The 24,163-nt window shown below is 36.2% G+C and overlaps 2 protein-coding genes across 3 annotated transcripts; both read left to right on the top strand.

The window, feature by feature from the left end:
• The first annotated feature begins 526 nt into the window (after positions 1 to 526).
• On the top strand, positions 527 to 6,262 carry LOC115975570 (cyclic nucleotide-gated ion channel 2-like). The gene is made up of 8 exons (XM_031096405.1): positions 527 to 796; positions 1,032 to 1,683; positions 3,553 to 3,768; positions 3,884 to 4,200; positions 4,775 to 4,886; positions 4,997 to 5,233; positions 5,412 to 5,498; positions 5,589 to 6,262. Exons 1-8 carry the CDS (start codon positions 759 to 761, stop codon positions 6,075 to 6,077), a joined length of 2,148 nt encoding a protein of 715 aa, XP_030952265.1. The 5' UTR covers positions 527 to 758; the 3' UTR covers positions 6,078 to 6,262.
• Positions 6,263 to 9,301: 3,039 nt separating this feature from the next.
• Positions 9,302 to 15,446, top strand: LOC115978227 (phosphatidylinositol 3,4,5-trisphosphate 3-phosphatase and protein-tyrosine-phosphatase PTEN1). 2 transcript variants are annotated; one of them, XM_031100244.1, is made up of 8 exons: positions 9,302 to 9,491; positions 10,654 to 10,972; positions 11,117 to 11,293; positions 11,955 to 12,068; positions 13,333 to 13,521; positions 14,045 to 14,281; positions 14,557 to 14,658; positions 15,218 to 15,446. In XM_031100244.1, the coding sequence occupies exons 2-8, from the start codon at positions 10,694 to 10,696 to the stop codon at positions 15,362 to 15,364; spliced, it is 1,245 nt and encodes a 414-aa protein (XP_030956104.1). In that variant the 5' UTR covers positions 9,302 to 9,491; positions 10,654 to 10,693; the 3' UTR covers positions 15,365 to 15,446. The 2 variants fall into 2 exon arrangements, with proteins under 2 accessions (XP_030956104.1, XP_030956105.1); XM_031100245.1 differs by lacking the exon at positions 11,955 to 12,068.
• The last annotated feature ends 8,717 nt before the right edge of the window (positions 15,447 to 24,163 follow it).

Genomic DNA, 24,163 nt, shown 5'->3' with positions numbered 1-24,163 from the left:
TTTTCAATTTCAAAACTAGAGTGAGAAATAGCCCGGAAACAACCTGCATAATTTTACCATAAAATCAAAAGGGATTCTAGTGGGGTTTTGAATTAAACTAGATTCCAATGATATTTTTCATTAAAAAAGAGAAAACAAAAGTTTAGAAGAAGATAGTCATAGAGGATGTGATAAATGATTAGGACTTAACATACAAAAAATCATAAGCATGCATATATAATTCATCTATGGCACAGTCGAGAGGTTAGAGAAAATGCAAACTAGAAATCAAAAAATAGGATGAGCTGTGAAGTGTGATATTACCGAGCGGGAGTGGTCCTACTCTGCTCTACTTGCGTTTGTCTCGAATGGTCAGTAATCACTTGAACGGTAGTGGACCCAGCTGCCTCACCGGACAATATTGAACCCCACCAATACCATCACCACCACGTTCCGTGAGAAGATAGCTAGTTACTACTTACTTTGCTTACCTCTTCACGCTCATAAGAAACTCCAGGACAACTCTCTCCACTCTCCTACCTACCTTCTTCTTCTTCATGTGCTAACTGACACAACACACAACACAACAGTACTAGTACTCGCTCTTTATTTAAATCCTTTCCAAAACAAAACCTATCTAGTCCCCCACACCTCACTTTTTCTCTTCTCTTAATATTTAATACCCACCCCACCACTCTCTCACTTTGTTCCCATACACGCACAAACAACAAAAAACACACAAACACTCTTTCTTCGCCCATGGTTCCACTCTTTCCACCATGCCTTCCTATCCCAACTTCCACTTTTCCCTCTCAAGGTAACTAATTAATTAACTCCACCCTCTCTCTTTAATTTCATCATACAAAAAAAAAAAAAAAAATGCATGTTTTTGAACTATATATTTATAGATATGATACAACAAGTTTTGAATTCAGTTACGAATCCTTGACAGACCATTCAGTATTTGGTCACATATATGTTTTCTTCAATGGGTTCTGATAATATATTCTCGTTATTTGTTTGTTTGCTTGTTTTTTTTAATGTATTTACAGATGTCTTGGACTACGTGGTCGCCAGAATTTCACAACCAGTGACAGTGACAACAGCAGCAGCAGCAGCAGCAAGAGCAACAACGCTAATAATGTGAACGAGGACAACCCCATTTCGAACTCCGTGGAATGCTACGCATGCACCCAAGTGGGCGTACCGGTGTTCCACTCGACGAGCTGCGACCGTGCCCACCAACCCGAGTGGGAGGCCGGAGCGGGTTCGTACCTAGCACCCATAAAGACCAGGAGCAGAAACCCGAGCCGAGGAGGGCCACCGTCGGGACCATTCGGCCGAGTGTTGGACCCAAGGAGCAAGCGCGTGCAACGTTGGAACAGAGCGTTCTTGCTGGCACGGGGGATGGCGTTGGCGGTGGACCCGCTGTTCTTCTACGCGCTGTCGATAGGAAGAGGTGGGGAACCGTGCCTGTACATGGACGGTGGATTGGCGGCCATAGTGACGGTGCTCCGGACTTGCGTAGACGCGGTGCACCTCTGCCACCTGTGGCTGCAGTTTAGGGTGGCGTACGTGTCGAGGGAGTCGCTGGTTGTGGGATGCGGGAAACTGGTATGGGACGCACGTGCCATAGCTTCTCACTATGTTCGCTCTCTCAAGGGCTTTTGGTTCGACGCCTTCGTCATCCTCCCTGTCCCTCAGGTACCCACCTATCAATTTCTTTCTTTCACCCTCTTTAATTAATTTCTTTATTTTACGTACGTAACTGCCACCCAACCCAACCCCCGTTTCTGCGTTGGTTCGGTGTGTGTTTGTGTGTGTGTACCGTTCACTCCCTTTTTCAGTATGCAGTAACCGTCACAGGGAAAAACATACTGCACGTGTACTTCCGTTGTTCTGTGCAGTAACTGTTCTTTAATTATTACTACTTCTCTACTTGTAGCAGTAAATATATATATATATATATATTACTATAATAACACAATTTACTATTATCCAGTCTTGATACTACTGTGGTAATTATTGTTTAAAAAAAAAAAAGTGAAAAAAATTTATATAGCTAGTGGTAATTGTTTCTTGTTTGCTATGATGAAGTTGCTGAGTTTTGGCATCAATAATTATATATAGGATTCCAAAATGACACGAGTACAACGTGGTGAAAAAAAGAAGAAGCAAACCAATGGTTGTGCTTTGTGCCTTTTGGTTTTTATCTATAGAGATCTGGCCCCATGAAGGACAATATTCAAGAGCGATAGTGCAAAAAAGAAATGGTCTTGTGGCCTAACAGAGATGTGTGGTTGTGTGTGAAGCTGTCCATATGTTTGTTAGTTTGAATATTTCCATTTTGTTTTTGGTGAAATAATTGATATAGAGCTAGAGCAAAAAAAAAAAAGGCATCTTTCATCGTAATTAATGGCTAACTTGATAGAAACTGTTTTGTTTGCTTTCATGACGATTTTGATTAGTTGTTTAGTAAAACCATCATGGTGAAAATAATAGATAGCTTTATTGTTGAATAGAAGAAGCTTAAGCCTTTAAATGTCAAATCATGATCATTTTAATTTGTGAGGACTTTCCATGCATTGTTACAAATAATTTTTCTTTTTCTTTTTCTGTTTTTGTGGCTGGATTTGGTAACTTCTTTTTTTTGAAGAGTGGATTTGGTAACTTCTTTTGGATACACTTTCTGTGTATTACATCTATTTACTAAAGCATATTCTCTTTAGGCACTACATAAATTTCTCACAAATAACTGGGGATTGCGTCTCGTGAAAGAAAGCATTATTAAGGGGACGACGTCCCATCGGCATCAATTATCTATCTTAATTTTATTGAAATTGTAATACAAAACTCATGTGCATATTTTTACTTACATATATATAGTATCATCTAAAGGTGCAAAGAGTCAAAGATTCTTTTTTTTTTTTTGGGGGGGCGGGGGTGGGAGGGGGGTGGGTTTAAACAAATAATCTGTCTTATAATTGTGTTTTTGGTGTTATTGATGGGTTAAGCCACACATAATCTGAAATTCTGAATACAAGGCTCCTAATCCTCAGGTGTGCCCTGGCATTCAGGCCTGGTAAATAAAGATAAAGGTTGATTAGAATGAAATACTCGATTCCTTAGATCATGTCAAGGGAATAAGTTAGTCAAAATATGGTTTAGTGGGTTTCTCTAAAATACTGTTTTTTTTTTTTTTTTTTTTGCAAAAGTTAATTAGTGTCCATAGCTTTTTGAGTACTTGGCTTTTCTCCCTAGTGTATGTAATCCTCCATCTTCACGGATCACTTCAATAAGGCAATAATGATGTTTACGCTATGGAGGAGGTATTTCAAAGGAGTGGTTCTATGAAACCACCTTCTCATGAAATGTGAGATCCACATGTGTTCCAAAGCACACTGTTAAACTGAAGTTATTGATTTATTTCTCTTTTAAATTCAACATGTTATAGTGGCAAAATTGCGGGGACACTAGCTACTTAGTTTGCTCAAATCATCCCATCTATTCTTATTTTTATTACTTTCTATGGTAGTTTCTTTGATCATACTATTTCTCTTGTTTCTTTTGCAGGCAGTATTTTGGTTAGTAGTACCGAGGTTGATAAGAGAAGAGCAGATTAAAGTGATAATGACAATACTTCTATTAATATTCTTGTTCCAATACCTCCCCAAGGTCTATCACAGCATTTATTTGATGAGAAGAATGCAAAAAGTCACAGGTTACATCTTTGGCACCATTTGGTGGGGTTTTGGCCTCAATCTTATTGCCTACTTCATTGCCTCTCATGTAAGCCTACTTTTTAATCTACCATTGTATTTGTATAGAACTTAAGCTTCCACTTTAGACCAATTTGGGGACTATCTTGATCTTGTTGATAACGAGTGCTGATTCCTGTCAACAGGTTGCTGGAGGATGCTGGTATGTCCTTGCAATACAACGTGTAGCATCGTGCCTCCAGCAACAGTGTGAGAGAAGAGATAAGTGCAATCTCTCATTGTCTTGCTCCGAGGAGGTTTGTTACCAGTTTCTGGTACCTACAGGCACAGCTGGAAATCCATGTGGTGGTAACTCAACAACCATGCTCAGAAAGCCATTGTGCTTAGATGTTAATGGGCCATTCCATTATGGGATCTACCAGTGGGCTCTTCCAGTCATTTCTAGTAACTCAGTTTCTGTTAAGATCCTTTATCCCATATTTTGGGGCTTAATGACTCTCAGGTAAATTATAAAGATTCATAATTTTGTCTTCAAAATAATTAGTTGAAGACATATTCAACTTTTAGGTGAATGTATCTCCTGGAAATTAACGGCACTTCTCTGAAAACGATACTACTTGCCTTGGAGTGATTTTATCTTTTGATTGGCATTCCGGGTGCAAGATTTTTTAGGCTTCGCATCTTTGACATTAGTTTTAGTTAAATTTGATTTTGAAAGTACAATGAAATTTCAGGATAGGTTGTTTTAAGCCTTTTTTGATGGTCTCTTCTCTGCTGTGGCTAGAAATCAGAATTTGAGCCTTTAAAATCTCTGTTTAGACAAGCTTTAATAATTCAAGCCTTAGACAATGATGTAAATTCTACTCTAAAATGTTGAGATCCAAGAACTCCATCATCTACCTAGAAGGGTGCTAAAACTTGATAAAAACTGGAATTCAAGAAAATTATGCCATTGAGGATGTTTAAATTCCATGCCGTATGGCCCAGTAAAAAATTTTAAGATAGGATTTACATTTACTTATTATGCCTTGACAATCTTAAGATCCTCTTTCAAACATGCTTGTTACAATTTACAGCACTTTCGGCAATGATCTTGAGCCCACAAGTCACTGGCTAGAAGTCATTTTCAGCATAATTATTGTACTTAGTGGCCTGATGCTCTTCACGTTGTTGATAGGGAATATCCAGGTGTGCGCATTTTATTAATTGTTATCAATGCTTAAATTAATCATTTGTTGAACATGCAAATTTGGAGGTAAAGCATGGTCTAACAATGAGGACCTGTTGCTGCTATGAAGGTATTCTTGCATGCAGTCATGGCAAAGAAGAGAAAAATGCAGCTGAGATGTCGAGACATGGAATGGTGGATGAGGCGGAGACAGTTGCCTTCTCGACTAAGACAAAGAGTTCGCCATTTTGAACGCCAAAGATGGGCAATTATGGGGGGAGAAGATGAGATGGAAATGATCAAAGACCTTCCTGAAGGTCTTCGAAGGGACATTAAGCGCTATCTCTGCCTAGACCTTGTAAAGAAGGTAAAATTATTGAGCATGTGATTTGGAACACATTCGATTAGAAACAACATCTAATATAGAAGTCCTTATCATAAGGAGTTCTATGACCAAGAAATCAATCATCCTATTCCTTCTCCAATAAATTACAGGACTCTGAAATTATGACTGATTTAAACTAATGTGATTTCAATTTTGATAGGTGCCACTCTTCCACAACTTGGATGATCTTATTCTTGACAACATCTGTGATCGGGTTAAGCCTCTTGTCTTCTCTAAAGACGAGAAGGTGCACAATTATACTGCTAGAATCTTAACATTACCACATCACAAACTACTATGAATATGCTTTGACTTTCTAAATATTTCCATGATACAGATAATCAGAGAAGGAGATCCTGTACTGAGGATAATGTTCATTGTTCGTGGACGTGTAAAACGTAGTCAAAGCCTAAGCAAAGGCATGGTGGCCACAAGTATACTTGAACCTGGAGGATTTTTAGGTGATGAACTTCTCTCTTGGTGCCTTCGCCGCCCGTTTATGGATCGCCTTCCAGCTTCATCAGCAACATTTAGTTGCATTGAATCAACAGAAGCATTTAGCCTTGATTCTGCCCATCTTAGGTACATCACTGATCATTTCCGCTACAAATTTGGCAATGAGAGACTCAAGCGAACTGCGAGATATTACTCATCTAATTGGCGAACATGGGCTGCTGTGATTATACAATTAGGTTGGCGCAGGTACAGGATGAGGACCAGGGGTCCAATGATTCCTTGTGCCACTGAAAATGGAAGCAGTGAGAGAAGGCTTCTGCAGTATGCTGCAATGTTCATGTCGATAAGGCCACATGACCATCTAGAATAAAATCATGTCTGAAATCTTTTCTTCATCTTTCTTTTCTACCCCATTAGTCAATAAAATCTTGTTCGTGTCAACCCCTAGAGTCACCGATGAAGCCATGGAAATCGCATTGGATGTAAAATATGAGAGATAGAAAATTGCGTCTTTCCTCAAAGAATAATAAAAATTTATTTTTTGTTAGTTTTAAAGTCATCTCACTACTAATATTAACTAAAATTTGGATGATTCTTTCCTTTACATATTTTATATGGAGTGTAGAGCTACATATGAGAGCTACAGCGCAATGCTTAGTAGCAGGCTTTCCAAACTAACATATGGATTAAAATCCTCTAATTTCTTCCATTTTTTTGTAAGATGTTCGACACGTGGTGTTTATTTGATTTTGTGTACTTTACTTGAGTGTTTTAAGACCGTAGGATTATTTAAATGTCATATATATTACATTTGAATTAAAATTGAAGGGAGTTGAAAGATTTAAATGGGTGGAGATCCTTTCCCATATTATTCAGTTCCAAAATTTTGAATCTACAAAACTTTCAAGATTAAACATACTTATATTAGTTATATGGAAATATTTAGTAGCAAATACAAGAAAATCAAGTTTTGTTGATAATATAAGTCCCCTATGTAAATAATATTAAAGATATGGAAACTAATTAACTTAATTGATAGAGTTTTTTGCTATTGAATAAAGAACATGAGATTGAATCTTGTCTAGTCAAAAAAGACGAACCTATTTTTTATTTTTTTCTTTTTGGAACCTATTAATGTCTTAGCTTGATAGTAAAAAATAATTATCATATAATGTGTCAATAAGTTCAAATTTTATCATATTTGAAGAGGGTAAAAATCTAGGTTGACAGATCTCCATGAAATGGGCTTGATGGTTCCACATCTGCGGGTCGATAGAGGATGGGCCCAACTTGTGCAAGGTCTATTATGGACGGATCCTGCATAAATGGATGCAACAAGGACGGATCGAGCACCCACGTGGCAGCTAGAAACCATAATGAGAAATACTTGCGACACACACTTAGTCACCATAAAATCCCAAGGTAAATGGAATCCTAGCACAAAGAGGATTCCGGAGGATATGTGCATTAATGAAGATCTTCTCTATAAGAAAATGTTTTGTCCATCACGTTTGGGACAATTCAAGAGGATTCTTATAAGAAAAAAACTTCTACACCAAGGAAGAGATGTCAAGCTTGGAAGAGATGTCAACCTTCTACTATTATAAAAGCCCAAATATCTTTACAAGTCGAGGTACGCATAGTTTACCCTTCTCTAGCACTCTAGAGTTGTGAGAATAGTTCTAACTTAACCTTCAGAGGGTATTCGGCTGACACCACACCGATGCTCTCTGTTAGGTCTTCTCTTTTTATTGTGCAAGTATCGTTATGAGCGTGTGAAGATCGTGTGGCTCACTAGTGATATTTACGGCATCATCAATATTTTTATATTAAAAAATACTAAGAAAAATTATATAAAAATGACTAAAATTTATACCACAATTCAAATTAGATCTTTTATATATATATATATATATATATATGTAAGGACATGATTTCATCCAAAGCCTAAATAGTTTAGACAATGGCCTAATGAGCCCAAAATAATAAATTTGTTAAAGAGTGGGCCTGTTACTGAACATTCAATGAGTTAGGATGTTGATCATAATAGGCTAGTTAATATTAGGATGAACAAAACAAACAGTTTGAAAAAGAAAGTGCTCCTCAATCAAGTCCGAGGAAGGTCTATTCTTATATATTTCTCTTAGACTTATACAAAAATTCCAGTTCTAGGTTACACAGTGATTTTTCTTCTGGTTTTTCTAATCATCCCCTTCTGTAATGGAGTCCTTTCCTTTTATATTCCCTTTCCCTCTTTCATCTCAGCCCTCCACGTGTAGATCAGATTGATAATCTTGATACTTGTCCCATTAGCACATTCCTAAAATCTTTGTAGGTAGCTATAAGGCTGAAAGTCACTGTTCAGGTATCACTTCCACATTAATGCGACCAGGGGGTTAGATGCAGAGCATTCAATGTGGTGGTAGCAGCTTTCTTCCTAGATATTTCTTAATTCTTTATTGACTTATCTCTTTCTAAAACTTGTCCTCCCCAACATGGTTGCCTACTACCCAGTACTTGATGGGTGGTCGGACTTTAGGTCTCCACTTTGTTGGCCGAGGAGAGATTGCTCCTCAAACAATGTCTTCTGCTCATCATGACCAGACCTCTTCCTTGGCCCAATAATCTATCTGCCTTTGCTAGTACTTATCCGTCCTCGAACTATTTGACGTCCTCGGGCACGGTCCACAGCCCAATAGTCTTATTTGGGCCCTTCATCCCTACAATATATATATATATATATATATATATATTTATATAATCAATTTAGTCTCAAATTTATGAAATCATTTTAATTTGAAATATTTGACCATTTTCATTATTTTAAATTTAGGCTGTAATGGGGCATAAAAAAAAAAGAAGTGGGAAACCATTAATTGCTTAGACTCTACTTCACTTAGTATTTGTTCATAAATTGATTTGGTATAAATTGAATAAAGATAGTTAAGAGATAAAATTTAGCGTAGAGTGAGAAAGTGATTGCCAAAAAATTGAAGTTGGTTATATAGATGAAATACAAATTGTCTCTACTTCGTTATTGCCCAAAATGATATAAATGAATAACTAAGATAGGTAGGGCTTCAAATTGAAATGGTTTCATAAGTTTAGGATTTTAATTGATAAAATTAAAGAATCTAATTTCTAACTTAGTCGAAAATACTATTAAAGAAACATATTTATGATTCTCTATTAATAATTTCCCACCATACTTTCTCCTCAATAAAAATTAAAAAGAAAGAAAGACCCTTTTTACCCAAAAAAAAAAAAAAAAAAACCCTTAAGAGAGGTACTTCATGTCCCAACAGCCAAACATGACCTAAACATTTTCAGTTACCCTGCACAACCAAAACTCCCCGCCATTCATTCCAACGGTCAAGGTCTGCTTTTTTATTTTATTTTTTCAAAAACAAAAAACAAAAACAAAACGAAATAGTCATCCAAAATATGTTATTTCATCCATTGCTTTTATTTATTTAATTAATTAAAAGAAGGGGCAAAATTTTCGGCCGGATTTGCTCCAAATTTGGGGCTGAGGGAAAAAGGTACAAAATTAGCACAAAATGAATTCCAATCTTTTTCTTGGGACTCCCAAAATATGGAGGAGCTCATATTCACCTCCCGCCCTCCCTTACCTCATCTCTCACATAGCACTTTCTAGGGTTTTATCATTTCCTATACATTTACCCTAGGATTTGCTTCTATTCTTCCCTCTCGGTTTTCTTTTTTCTTTTTTCATTGGGGGTATTTCTAAGTGACTCAATCACAAGCTTCATGTTCACCTCAGGTACAATTTTTTTTTAATAATTAAAAAAAAAAAGAAAAAAAAAAGCCCATTTTCCTTTGTTTAATGATTGTTACGCGCACCCAGTGGATCTTGAACTCACGTCCTCCAATTTGTTCTATTTTTGAGAAAGTTTTGGAACATGAAAAAGTTTTAAGCTTTTTTTTTTTTTTTTAAATGATTCAAAGTTATGATTTTTATTTTTGTTTTATTGAAGTTCGTATTGTTTTAAATAAGAGTTATAGAGGCGGGAGGTTTGTGGATGAATTACTAACCATTGAAAGAAGTTTTGTTATACTTATTACGTTATTCTTGTGCGTTCATAACAATGACACTAATTACTTTGAGATATTACAATATGTGGAATTGTTTTGAAATTTAAAGCAATTTTGGCATTTCATGGTGGGACTTCCAGTGGTTCTGTTTCTTCAAGGTATTGCATATTTCCTAGAGTGATCAAATGGATAGTGAGTGACATTAAATGACCTGTGACATAATATGAAGATGTTCCAATCCCAACCCTTAGCCAAAAAAGATTTGATAATCATCTCAATAAATCAAAAAAAATTTATGAAGCGATTTGATTAGCCACTGTTGAACTTTATTTTTAGATGGATGATCAGCCGCAATTGATAAATCATAGGTATATCTCCTCAAATAGTCAAATCCCCTAAGCTTCTGAATGTTTATTGACTCTGCAATTGTATACTGCAACTAATAAAGAATTTATTTTATTTATTTATATATTTTGATAAGTAGCTAATAAAGAATTTATTGAGAGAAAGAAATGATGCATAGCACCTCAGCCTACTCAATTACAGAGTTAAAGATGACCAACCATCCTCTCGAAATTGTTGGTCGGGTTTATCAAAATGTTTGTCTTTGACTGATATAGAGCTTCTCATACATTCAATAAGTTCAGCAATTTTTTTTCCTACAACTCTAGTCATCTTGGGGTAAGGCTACCTACAAATCATTTCTCTTAACTCTGCAAAAATGGGAGTTTTGTGCATTGATTTTGACCTTTTTAACTTTAGTCAATTGGATAAGAGAACTTTCGTCACTTTCAGAAAAATATTGATAACTGTGGAAAGCCAAAATCTATGCTTTTGGACTTAATAGTTCGGAATAGACAGATACCTTATATTTAAATTTTCTTCAACAGGTATATTATCATCTATAATTTGCTTTGCCAAATTAGCCAAATGGGGTTAAAAGTTTCAAAGCAAGGGCCAGGGCAGGATGAAGAACTTACCATACAGCATCATCTGATTAATTATATCAGCACAAGTTGTTACATCCGTAACATGGTATCTAAGCAACGAAGGCGCATGCTTGTTGCTGGTTATGATCTTGACATGTCATATATCACAGATCGTGTGCTTGCAATGTCATTCCCTGCAGAACGTATGCGAGCAATGTTTCGTAATCCTCTTTGGCAGGTCAAGTCTGTGCTGGACATGACACATCAGGGTCATTATAAGGTGCACACATTCAACCCTGACTCATCTATTATATCACCTCACTTTTGCTTACTTGGCAAATGTTGGCATTATACTATTGATAGAGTTTTTCTCTTTCTTCCCCTCTCTCTGTAAATATAATGTTTCTTTGATGGAATCTTGCAGATTTACAATCTTTGTATAGAAGAAACTTACGATCCATCAAATTTTGATGGCCGAGTGGAGTTATATCCTTTTGATGACAACCATGTTCCCCCTCTCCAACTGATCAAGATTTTCTGTGAAAGTGTACATTCATGGCTATCAAGTGATCCAAAAAATATTGTGGCTGTACACTGCATGGTAATAGTTGCAAACTTGCCATTTCAATTTGAAAGAGGGTTCGTTTATTTGTTATCTTTTCAATTTCCTGTGGTTTTCATTTTCCCTATATCCGTTTTTGATAAATCTACAATTTTCTATTGTAAAATTTAAAAAATCTAGTCATTGTAGCTTCAATACTTACAACTCCACTAGCCACTTAGCTGACCACAAAACATAGACTGGTTTGCATGACCTCAATAATCAACTTAAGATCCTTGTAGCATTCTACTGTTTATTAATCTTAGCAGCTTGGCATGTAGCATAAATATCTCTTGCCATTCTTTGGTTTGTAATAATTTCTTTAGCTTACATTTGTTTGGCTCATTTAGTAAGTACAAAATACTATATCAAGATACACAAGAGGCTTTAGTATGTTTACTGAAAGATCAGGTTATATAATTCCCATGTGTTTCCTTCATTGGTGCAACAGTATAATGGATCTCCATACAATTGCATTGTGGCATGACTTGCTGATGACCACCGAACACAGTCCATTGTTTCAAAATAATTATTGAATATACAATGCACAAACTTTGTATATATCTGTTTAGAAACCTGGATTTCATAATTTTAGTGAAACATTAAATTTTTTTTTTTTTTTTTGGCCTTAGTGTTAGTGGTTCTCACTACAATTTTGCAGGCAGGCAAAGGTCGAACAGGCTTAATGGTATGTGCCTATCTAGTGTACACTGGCATGACTGGAGATGCAGCTCTTCAGTTATATGCAGATAGACGGACCACCAATAATGAAGGAGTAAGTCATATTAGGTATAACACAAACAAGTTAAAATGCCAAAGTTATCATTTTGTTGTGTGGTAGTGAAATGCAATGTCAGCCGCTTGATAATTTTGAAACCAGATCCTTTCATTCAGTGAAACCTATGCTGACATGGTTACTGAGAAATTTAGAATTCTGAATTGTTTGCCAGTGGAAATTATTTGGAATTTTTTTAATTAGGCAGGACAATATTGTGATAAGAATTTGAGTGACACAAAAATTATGGATGTTAGAAGAAGGAAATTGTCATCATATAATATTGTCATTCTAAGACCACTTCAGATGCAAAAGTGATTCAAATTTGTGACACTTATGACTCATAGAATTTTTTTCATTTTTTGTTTTTTTATTTATTTTTTTATGACAAGGAATCCCCTCAAGCTATGGGGCAGTGGGACTACCCCTGAGGGGCAAACCCCGGATGCCTACACACATCCCACTGAGCAGGCATCTGGTAAATCACGAAATGCCCCAGCTAGGAGTTGAACCAAGGACTTCTGGGTTTATAGTTAGTCTAGATACTCTCCCTTACCGTTGAGGCACCCCGGGCGGGGGCATTTATGACTCATAGAATTATAAGTGATCCTTTAAAATTCAAGAATTTAGTGATCAAAGCTATATGACAAGTGTTGTTTAAAATTATAACTGAGTACAAATGCGTTAATCTATATGACAAGTATTGTTTAAAACTATTCAAGAATTTAGTGATCAAACCTATAGGATTTAAACTAACTGCAGTTTAGAAACAAAAAAGAAATGAAAGGAAAGCAGGTCAGATCAAAAGTTTGAATGAGAAAAACAGAAACTTTTCATGAATTTTGGATGTGAGATTATCAGGAGATTTCCAAATTGCAAACAGAATACCATATACAGATATTTTATGCTAAAAAAATGCACCAATGCCCTTCAGGTGACATTTCCTGGAGTTTCTAACAGAGACATCCAAGACCACTTATAATGTATAAAAGAAATCTGCTGAAAAATGTCAATTTCAGTTTTTTTTTTTTTTTGGGTGAACTTTTGTGCAATGTCCTACATGTTTTCTGCAAATGTTCTTTAATGGATAGTGAATGGTGGAAAAAGAATACATGTGACGCTGAATGGTCTCTTAAGGATCTATAGCTGACCGAAAATTTTGGAACCAAAACTTGGTTGTTGTCGTTGTTCTTTAATGGATGGTGTGAATATTTTCTGACCATTAGTTGATAAATGAATGCATTATTTTGCATATGTTGCACAGGTCTCGATACCAAGCCAACGCCGTTATGTGGGATACTGGGAGAGTATACTTTCACCTCCTGGGGGAAATACTAATGGACTGCCAGATGTGAATTTGCCTAAACCATGTAGCAGAGAATTGTGGCGGATTCGACTTTATGACATGGTTAATGTTGACACAGTCTTCTTTGTGGTCTCAGAAATGCAAGAGGTAAGAGTTCTTAGTGAAAAAAGGGCTTTATGATCTGACTTGGACTTGGTTTTCTCATATGCAAATCTTTGTAATTCTTTATAAGGAAATCATGATACACTGAAACTTCATTAAGATTTTCTTTTGTTCCAATTAAGTTGAATGTACTCTGCAATTATTTCAGCTCTTGGTTAAAGTTTAACTCTGATCTTTATCATTGTTTTCAAGTTTTCTAAAATTCATCAAAGGGAAATTCACATGACTCGTTTTCAACAGCTTGTGACTTTGTTATTCCATTATGTCAGAACTTGGGTTTATGTTTTTATCTTGTTTTTTGATGAGAAGTAAGTTGCTTAACAGGTCTTGAAGCATGCATGCAGTTGCTATTTTCTTTTTTGTTCTCATTTTGCTTGTTTGTTTACCGGCAAGAATTCCTTATTTTGATCCTCTAATTTCTGAACCAATCTGTAAGATTTGAATATTATTTGGTTAGCTACTTTCTTTATCTGCTCACAAGAACTTTATCATCGCCCCTTTTTTACAGATACCCAATCAGCTGTACCGTCCATCTGTGGAAGTTTTACGGAGTAGCTGCAGACAAGTTAAGAAGGGTTATCAAAGAGGTAGCAGTCCACGGTATTATCTATCCTTCATTGGAGGTGATGAAGAAGAAAAGGAATTGGAGTTAAAAGAACCAAATCGTGTAGTCCAAATGGACACTGAAAATGCCATAATCTACCAGAAAACATGCCTTGACCATTATTTCGTTCAACCTTTACGTGTAAGTAATTGATGACTTATGCGTACATGTATTGAATTGAGTATGATTGATAAAGTAATCTTGAGAGACATTTACATGTTTTAAAAAAAATTCGTCTTTACATCTGGAATCTTTTGGTTCATGGGAAATTTGGATATCATTGCCACTTCTTCGAAGTGTTTATAATTTGAGAACCTATTGAAATTTGTGACAGCTTATGTGTCTAAGGAAGCTTGTATCCTTGCCACTTAATTGTTCCATGCCAAAGTCTTAATTTGAGTATATTTGATGGACAGGTTACCGGTGATGTGCGCGTCATATTCTACGAAAAAATGTTTGGAGGTCGACTTTTCTATTGTTGCTTCAATACAGCTTTTATTAGGAGCAGCTTGTTACAGGTACTGTTATGGTTATTTACACACGGCTTTGTCTGCCTTCTAAATTCTATCTATAATAATAAGAAGAGAATTCTTAGTTGCTAATAAACAACCCTTATTAGAAGTGTAGTTACTCAGGAAAGTGATGCAGAACAGGACAGGTGTAGAAAAATAGAGATAAAAGAGAAAACAGTTTCTAATATTAGAAAACAATTGCCTGAAAACCTTAAAATACCACCACCTTAATTGCCTCACCACCAACTCCAAGCAAGAGAAAGATTCTCTAATAATAAATTTCTTATTCAATTTGCACTGCAGCATCCTTTTAGTAGGCTTCAGGGATTATTTGAAGCCACGATTCCAACCCATAAATTCAATCATAAAATTAATTAAAAATAAAATCTGATATCTCAAAGTAAAGCCGAAAGAAGTAAACATTGGTGCTTTTTGCATCAGTAAGTTGTTATAAACTATAATCACCTCCTTTCAATGCTGAAGCGTAAGCTGACACTTTTTCTGATTTCTGCTTGGAGTTGATTTTGACATACTTATCTTACACTTTCTAAAACATTAATTGCAGCTCACTATGGGGGAATTGGATAAAGTTGGGAAAAAAGGAAGATCAATATGTGGGCCTGATTTCTGCTTGGAGTTGCTATTTGGTCCAGCTAATGCAAAGCACTCATTACGTTCTTCATCTGATGAAGATGTTGCAAGTAATGACTAGTTTTGAAATCTTTACAGAGATTTGTTTAAAAGAGATCACATTGGTTCATTTTTACAATTTCTTTAAAACAAGAAAAAAAAAATTATTTAAAATACGTCTCCTCCTCGCAAAATTTTCTCACAAAGTGGGCCATTTTGTAAATCCCTGTGGTGTTACTAACAGTATACACCCTGATGCATCTGGCTGTCTTGCCGTCTAATTTTTAATTGGCGGAAGGCACTAGGAATAAAATGACATTTTATTTTTTAACAATTCGATAGTTTGGGAGGAGAGATTTAAACCTTAGATGTTTCCATTGAAAACACTAGGTACTGATAGAGCCACGAGGGTCTTGGCTGTCTTTTAGTTTTTCAGAGTATATTGCAGAAATGAGATTTTTTTCTTAACTTTTTGGTAGGTTTTATCAAATGTGAATTTTGTTGAGGAATTTTTTTTTTTTAGATTGTGGGGGGCACTTTCATTTCATAATCTTAATGACCATTTCCTCATCTATTTTTGACCGGACGGTCAATTTGTAATTCTTTTGGTGTTATGTAATGATTTTGTTTTGTTTTTGTTTTTGTTTTTTTTTTCTTTTTATTACAAGCCTAAAAAAGAAAAGGGCTATTTTGCTTACTTGCTCGGGTTCAAGTTCAACAGCAACTAAAGAATGATAACAAAATTTTCTTTGATAACAAAATTTTCTTACAAAGTAGTTTGTAGGCAATGACTATAAACTCTTTCTATATCTTTTTATTGGATGTGAATTTTGATAAATCCATCGTTATAATGCATTTTCTTATTATATCTTCTATACTTGCAAAATTTCAAGAATATTAAAAGATCAATAATTATGTTATCAATTAAATAATAAAATTTCAAATCTTTGTAATCTTAAATTATACATAAAAAACTCTTCTAAAAAAATTATACATAAAAAAAAAAAAAAAAAAAGTTCATAGATTGAATGGTAAATAAAATCCAATTTGAACGAGATTTGACATACATGTTAGAAATATAAAAAACATGCAATCTAAAAGTTAGATTTTCAAAATATACAGACTGTTAATTTTTAGTGGGAATTTTAACCACTGGCTACAAACTAGTTTATAGGCAAAATTTGTCCTTTAAAAAGAGTTGAATTCAAATTTTAAAGAGATAAAGTTTAGCCCTAAACTAGTTTGGAGCTATCTCCTTCAACGAACTACATGACGATAGCTACTTATTAAACAAGTTATGATTTAGATTATCCATTTGTATTATTTAAACAAGTTATATAATTCATTAAAATTCATATAATTAAAATTACACATAGATGGCTTTTTCAATCGCCATATAGTGGGTTGTAGGTAGGTCGCTTCAAATTAGTTTGGAGCTAAGACTTTTTTCTATTATAAAGTAAGGCTAAATTGAAGCCACATTGTATTATGCTTATTATCTGTGTGTTCCATATGATTTCTCACCAAAATTAAACCTCTAGGGGATATTTGTAGACTAGCATAGTGAGGGGATAGAATATCATTAGTTAGCAAGGTTTTGGAAGGAAATAGGAAACTAGCATCTTGAGTCGTTGAAACTCGAGTTCAATGAAGAAATCAAGCCTCCCAGCCTCAAGATTGATTGCTGACATGGAAAGATTTTTGCCACATGGAACTCGAGTCTTAAAGACTCGAGTTCCATAGAAGATGAAGATGAATTTGAAGAACACGATGAAGATCTGAGATTCTGAAGAAATTGAAGACAAAGACGAAGAAAAGAACCAACAGAAGATCTGAAGAAAGAACGAAGAGACGCTGGGTGGGGCAATCTGGCTGGAGAAGACCACTGGGTGAAGCGACGAAGAAGAACATCAGCGACGCTAGGCGATCTGGCTAGATAAGAAGAACGCTGGCTGGAGTGACGAAGAAGAACACCAACGACGCTGGGCGATCTGGCTGGAGAAGAACGCTAGGTGGAGCGACGAAAAACACGAACAAACGTAAGGAAGAAGAGGGGAAATAAAATGGTGAAACTCAAGTCTTAAAAATTCGAGTTCCACGTGAATTTTTTTTCCACATAACCTCCCATCACTTACAAATCGAGACTTAAAAACTCGAGTTTTATCTTGGAACTCGAGTTTTAGACACTCGAGATGCTAGTTTTCTACATTGTTTTGAAACGTGGCAACTAACTAAATGGTTTAATATTTAAGGTTTTTTGGGGAAAAAAAAATTCTAAACCTCCATGTTATTATTCACTGTGAGAAAAATTTTGTTCTCATTCACATCTTATTGATAAAGAAAATTGGATTCAAGTTCGAATCTCGACTGTGTACATGTTAAATCATGTTCGGGTCATAAATGAGTCAAATTAAAATGGGTTGTAAAGCTTATGACCTTTTTTCTAGTCACTAATGGGTTAAAACTTGTATTTTTTCACATTTAAAATATATATAAAAGACTTGAGCATATTCATTTTGACTTCCTTATAAATTTCAATACAATTAAGATAATAATAAAGAAACGAAAACACTAAAATTATAACGTTAAAATAATATCTAAGTTCTTAAAATTGCAGTCGAAAGTTCTCTATCTAATAATTTCACAACAGAATAATAATAAATAAATAAAATCAAAGACTTATATCAACCTCATGTGTACATTTTGTAGAGTATAAAATATGTGAAATAAAGTTAATATAATAGTACTAATAAACAACATTTCAAAAAAAAAAAAAAAACAACAACAACAACAACATTTCAAAATTTACTCAAAAATATAAGAGAAATACTACGTCCATAACATTTTTATAACAAATCACAGGTGGTTAGTTGTTATTGGCTCAAATTTGAAACTAACACTAAGATTACTTTTTTGCCCCAACAATAACAACCAGTAACAATCTGCCACTTAGAGCATTAGCATTAGGGAATGCTAATGCCAAATCTAAGGGAAATTTAGCATTTTCAGCCCTAAAAACTCTTGCATCAGGGAATTGTAAACGGCAGTATTGCAAATTTTTTTGCAATACTGCTACAGTATAATTCTAAACATAGAATTGCACTGTTCACAGTATTGTAAAAAAATAATAATATTTTATTATGTTTTTTCCCACGAAATCTTCTCTCTCTTCCTTCTCTGTTTCTCCGTTTGCTCTCTCCTCTCTTCAGACCCAAACACCATCCTCCTCCCAACATCAACATCAACATCACACACCATCCTCCATCGCTGAAGCTTCACCAAGCCTCTCACCCATCTCCATCGCTGAAGCATCACTACCCACACCCACTGTCACCACAGCCACAGCCACAGCCACGACCACAGTCATAGCTGCCACAACCACCACCACCACCCACCCACAACCTCAACCCCAACCACCATCAACCACCATAAACCAAAACCCACCTCACCCACCCACCTGCCACCACCGCAAACCCCAACCCAAAATCAACCCACCACTAGCCACCACCACCACAAACCATACCCACCATCAACCAAAACCCACTCACCCATCTACCTTCCATCACCGTGAACCCTAACCCAAAATCAATCCGCCACCAACACCGTAACCCATACCCATCCATAACCAGCACTCAAAGCCACTCCAATCAACCCACAAACCCAACCACAAAAATCAAATCCCACCAAAATCAATCAAAACCCAATAAAATTAAAACTCACCGAAAAACGATCCACGATCCACCACAGAGACCCACGATCCACGATCCATCACCCAGCCACACCCAACACCAGAGAGACCCACAAACTTGAGAGGCAGTCAAGCATAGAGAAAGGGAAATGGAGGGGCAGAGAGAAAGTGATAGAAAGCATGGGAGAGAAAGTGAAAAAAAAAGGATGAAAAAAAGGATGAAATTTCAACAAGTCTGAAAAAATGTAGCGGTTAGAAATAAATAATAAAGAATGATTAAAAAATAATATTTTCATAAAAATAGAGTTTTGGGATGTAGTAGAAATGGTAAAATTGTATGGTATAATGATAAAGTGGTGTTTTAGAATGGTAAAATAGAGTAGCATTAGCATTCTCCAATGCTAATGCTCTTAGGATTTATTGTAAAAATGTTGTGGACATATCATTTCTCAAAATATAATCGTGATAGTATTATGCATGGGGTGTGTAGAGAGCGATTGTTTAGCCAAGTAATTTAAAGGAGTTGAAAAGGAGTTTTAAAAAAGAAAATAACATCTCACTAGAAATAATTAACTGTAAAAACTTATTACACAAATTTTATTTTATTTAAAAAAAAAAAACTAAAGGAATTAGATATAAAACAGAAAGCCGAGTGTCAGAACCTAGCTGGGTAGGTTTATAAGCCTAAAACCCAGCATATAGACTCTGTTAAAAGATCAGAACCGTGTCCCCAACACGTTCCAACCAAGATGAGTATGTCACGCATCGCTCCAACGTAGCTGGAAATCGAATCTTTGGCTTTGGTCTCTTTGTATGCTGGTGTCCCTCCTTCTGGTCTTCATCAACAAGCTCTAACAAGTCTATTCAACCTTCCTTGGGTTCGATTGTGAAGGAGGTGACTCCTATCTACCATTCACACCATGCAATAGCAGTGGGGTCAAATTTAGAGAAGGGAGAGGTTGCCTCGGTAGTGTCATCTCAAAGCTTGGAGCATATTGTTTAGGGATTTTGTTGGTGATATGGGAAAAGTATGGGGAAATTCTAAAGGTTGGGTACTTGAGCTTTGTGATGGGAGGCAAATTGTAATTCCTCTTTCTCTTTATCGGTCTCTAGAATCAGTCTCGGAGAGTGAAGCTATCCCAGGTACGGATTTTGTTCTTGGTAATGGGCCAATTATTAGTTGGACCGATGAGTGTGATGGTGCGGTGGATGTTGTTTCTGTTGGTATGGTTTCGGAGTGTGAGTTTTGGGAATTTGATGAAGGTATTTTGTCTTCTGAATGTAATGGTGAGCCGTTGGTTGTGGCTCCATTGGTAATGGAAAATCTAGCAGTATCTGAGAATAACCATTTGGGGATGGATGAGAGGAAACTAGAGGAGGAAGCGGATTTGGAAAAATTTGATGGTAGTTAGTTATCGTTATGGGTAATAAACAAGATTAAAGCTTTTAGGAAATTTGTGGGGACTTCATTGGAAGGTTTTGAAGAGCTAGTTACGGGTTTGTTTTAGCTTTAGAAGCTAAAAAAAAAAAAAAAAAAAAAGAAGATAAGTTGCGTGTTGAGGGCTCACAGAAGAAAATAGTCAAGGTGGGCCAGAAAGGTCACTGGAAATTGAAAATTTTGATGAGTACCTAGAGGGGTGAAAATGAATCAGCTGGAGGAAGAAGTGTCAGTAGGGATTGGGCCATCGTGTTACATCAATGAATCTGAAAATTATCTCATGGAATGTTAGAGGGTTAAATGAGCAGGAAAAAAATCTTTGGGTTAGAAATTTGATTAGATCTTAGAGGGCAGATATTGTCTATCTTCAAGAAACTAAATTGGAGTTTATAACTAGAGGAATTATTTGTAGTCTTTGGGGTGGTCAGCACGTGGACTGGGTTTTGTGGGTGCCTGTGATGTGGGACAAAAGGGTGGTGTAGATTTTGGAGGAATCAGTGGGGCATTTCTTGGTTTTTTATAGGTTTAAAAAGGTGGTTGATCAATTTGAATTGGCATTTACTTGAGTGTATGGGCCTAATTCTGATGGGGACAAAAGGTTATTATGGGATGAGCCATCTGGTTTGTGTAGTTAGTGGAATATTCCTTAGTGTGCGAGAGGAGACTTTAATGTTGTACGGTTTCCCTCTGAATGATTGGGCTCTATTTTTTTTTACCCAGGCTATGCGTCAGTTCTTATATTTTATCATCGAACATGGTTTGATTGACCTACCGTTAAAAGGGGGAATTTCACTTGGTCAAACTCTCGTGAGGTTGTTTCAAGATCGAGGTTGGATAGATTTCTCGTGACAGCAAATTGAGAGGCTACGTTTCCTTCTATTTGTCAAAAGCGATTGTCTAGGCTAGTATCAGACCATTTTCTGATTCTTCTAGAAGGAGGTAATTTTCATAGAGGAAAGAGGCCTTTTTGGTTTGAGAATGTGTGGCTAATGGATGAAGGTTTTGTGGATAAGATATGCTCCTGGTAGGAGTCTTATCATTTTCATGGAGCCTCTAGTTTTATTTTATCAAGTAAATTGAAGGCTCTGAATGTTGATCTCAAGAAATGGAATGTGGAGGAGTTTGGTAATGTAGAAGAAAATGAGAAGTTGTGGAGTGATCTTGGAGTATTGGAGACTGTTGAGGAAAGTCATGTTCTTACGATAGAGGAAAAATTGAATAAGGAAAGAATTAGTTGAAAGTTGGGAAAAATGTCGTTGTTGAAAGAAATTTGCTGGAGGCAAAAATCAAGAGTGGTTTGCATTAAAGAAGGGGATAGGAACACAAAATTTTTCATCGTATGACCAACTCTCACAAAAAGTTTAATTCTATTGATAAGCTAATGGTGGATGGGGTGCTGTCTTCTGACTAGGGATCCATTGAGAGAGTGTATTAATCATTTTTATAGATAGCTTTACTTTGAAAATGAGGTTTAACGCCTTGTTCTGGATGATGTGGAGTTAGGAAGAATTTATGAGGAAGATGCTAACTGGTTGGATAGACCTTTTGAGGAGGATGAGGTGTTTGGGGTGGTTAGTGGATTCAATGGCGACAAGTCACCAGGTCCAGATGGTTTCTCCATGGTTTTTTTTTTTTCAATCTTACGGGAGTATTTTGAAATCGAATTTTAGCAATTCTTCATAGTTTCCATGAGCAAGCTATTTTGAAAGGAGTCTTAATGTCTCTTTCCTTGCTCTCATTCCTAAGAAACCGGATACTGTGGAAGTGAAGGATTTTCGTCCTATTAGTTTGGTGGGAGGGATGTATAAGATTATTTCTAAGGTTTTGGCTAATCACTTGCATTGGGTGGTGCATAGTCTTATTTCAGATTCATAGAATGCCTTTGTTAAAGGTAGATAGATCTTGGATTCTATGTTAATTGCTTCTGAATGTATAGATAGTAGGATGAAGTCAAGAGTGTCAGGGGTTATTTGCAAGTTGGATATTGAGAAAGTTTATGATCATGTGAATTGAAATTTTCTTATGTATCTGCTTAGGCAGTGTGGCTTCTTAGAAAAATGGAGAAAGTGGATTATGGGGTGTGTATGAACTGTTAATTTTTTTGTTCTGATAAATGGTACCCCGGTAGATTTCTTTGGAAGCACTAGCAGTGTTCGTCAAGGGGACCCATTATCTCCGCTCCTTTTTGATATTGTCATAGAGGTTTTGAGTCGCATGTTGGATGCAACTGCTATTTTGGGACAGTTTTCAGGCTTCTCAGTAGGTAATTCAGTTGGTACATTGCTTATAGTGTCCTATCTCTTATTTGCAGATGATACACTCATTTTTTGTGATTCTGACTCACACCATTTAGTTGCTTTGCGTGGGATTTTTGCTAGATTTGAAGTGGTGTCAAGGCTAAAAATTAATTTTTTGAAGTCAAAATTAGTACCAATTGGTATTGTGCCTAATATGGAGGAACTAGTGGAGATTTTGGGTTGTAGGTAGTCTTTGCTTCCCTTGAAATACTTGGGCCTTTCGTTGGGTGCAACACATAAAGAGGAGACAATTTGGAACCATGTTTTGGAAAAGATGGAGCAACGTCTAGCTAGATGGAAGATGTTGTATTTATCTAAGGGGGGCAAAGTAACTCTTATTAAGAGTACTTTGTCCAGCTTACCTACTTATTTCCTTTCTCTCTTTCCTGTTCCCGCAAAGGTGGCTAATCGAATGGAGAAATTACAAAGAGACTTTCTTTGGAGTAGTATTAATGCTCCTAAGATGCCTTTGGTGAAATGGGTTAAGGTTTGTATAATGTTTTAGAATGGATATTTAGGGATTCAAAGGTTGAGACAATTTAATTTTGCTTTGTTAGATAAATGGTTATGGAGATATGGAACAGAGAGAGATGCCCTTTGGAGGAAGATTATTGAGGCAAAATATGGGGATGGAAGGGGTGGTTGGTGCACCAAACCAATGATAGGTACTTATGGTGTTAGTGTGTGGAAATCCATTAGAAGTGGTTGGATGGACTTCTCTAAATTCCTTCAGTTTGATGTGGGTGATAGAACTAGAGTAAAGTTTTGGAAGGATGAATGGTGTAGGGATTGTGCTCTTAAGGTTGCATTTCCAGAACTGTATAATATTAGTTGGACTAAGGAGTCCTTAGTGTCAGAGGTTATGTGGTTCTCTGATGGGCAGCTAAATTAGGACTTCTAGCTTTGTCGTCCTCCGCAGGATTGGGAGGAAGCATCGGTGGATTTGCTTTGGGATATGCTTTATTCCATGAATGTGTGGGGTATTGGTGATGATAGACTTTGCTAGAAGCCAGCATTGAATAAAGGTTTTGAGGTTTGGGGTTTCTATCACTCTTTATTTCCTTCTTCTGTCATTGATTTTCCTTGGAAAATGGTGTGAAAATCAAAGGTTCCTCCTAGAGTAGCATTCTTTTCTTGGACTACTGCATTAGGTAAGATCTTAACTATAGAAAATCTTTGGAAGAGGAATATTGCAATGCTAGAGTGGTGCTTTATGTGTAAAAGGTGTAGGGAATCGGTGGATCACATTCTCCTTCATTGTCCTATAGCTTATGAGTTATGGTCCATGGTTTTTTTGTTTGTTTGGTATTCATTGGGTTATGCCATATCATGTTAGTGAGCTGTTGGCTTCTTGGCAAGGCAAGTTTGGTAGGCATCAAAATATAAATTTATGGAGGTTTGTGCCACTTTTGGTGCTTATGGTAGGAGCGAAATGCTAGATGCTTTGAGAATTGTGAA

This window comes from Quercus lobata, chromosome 2, assembly GCF_001633185.2.
Source record: "Quercus lobata isolate SW786 chromosome 2, ValleyOak3.0 Primary Assembly, whole genome shotgun sequence".
NCBI classification, from domain to species: domain Eukaryota; kingdom Viridiplantae; phylum Streptophyta; class Magnoliopsida; order Fagales; family Fagaceae; genus Quercus; species Quercus lobata.
Note: the sequence above shows the minus strand (reverse complement) of the source record. Positions and strands in the feature narration are given on the sequence as shown.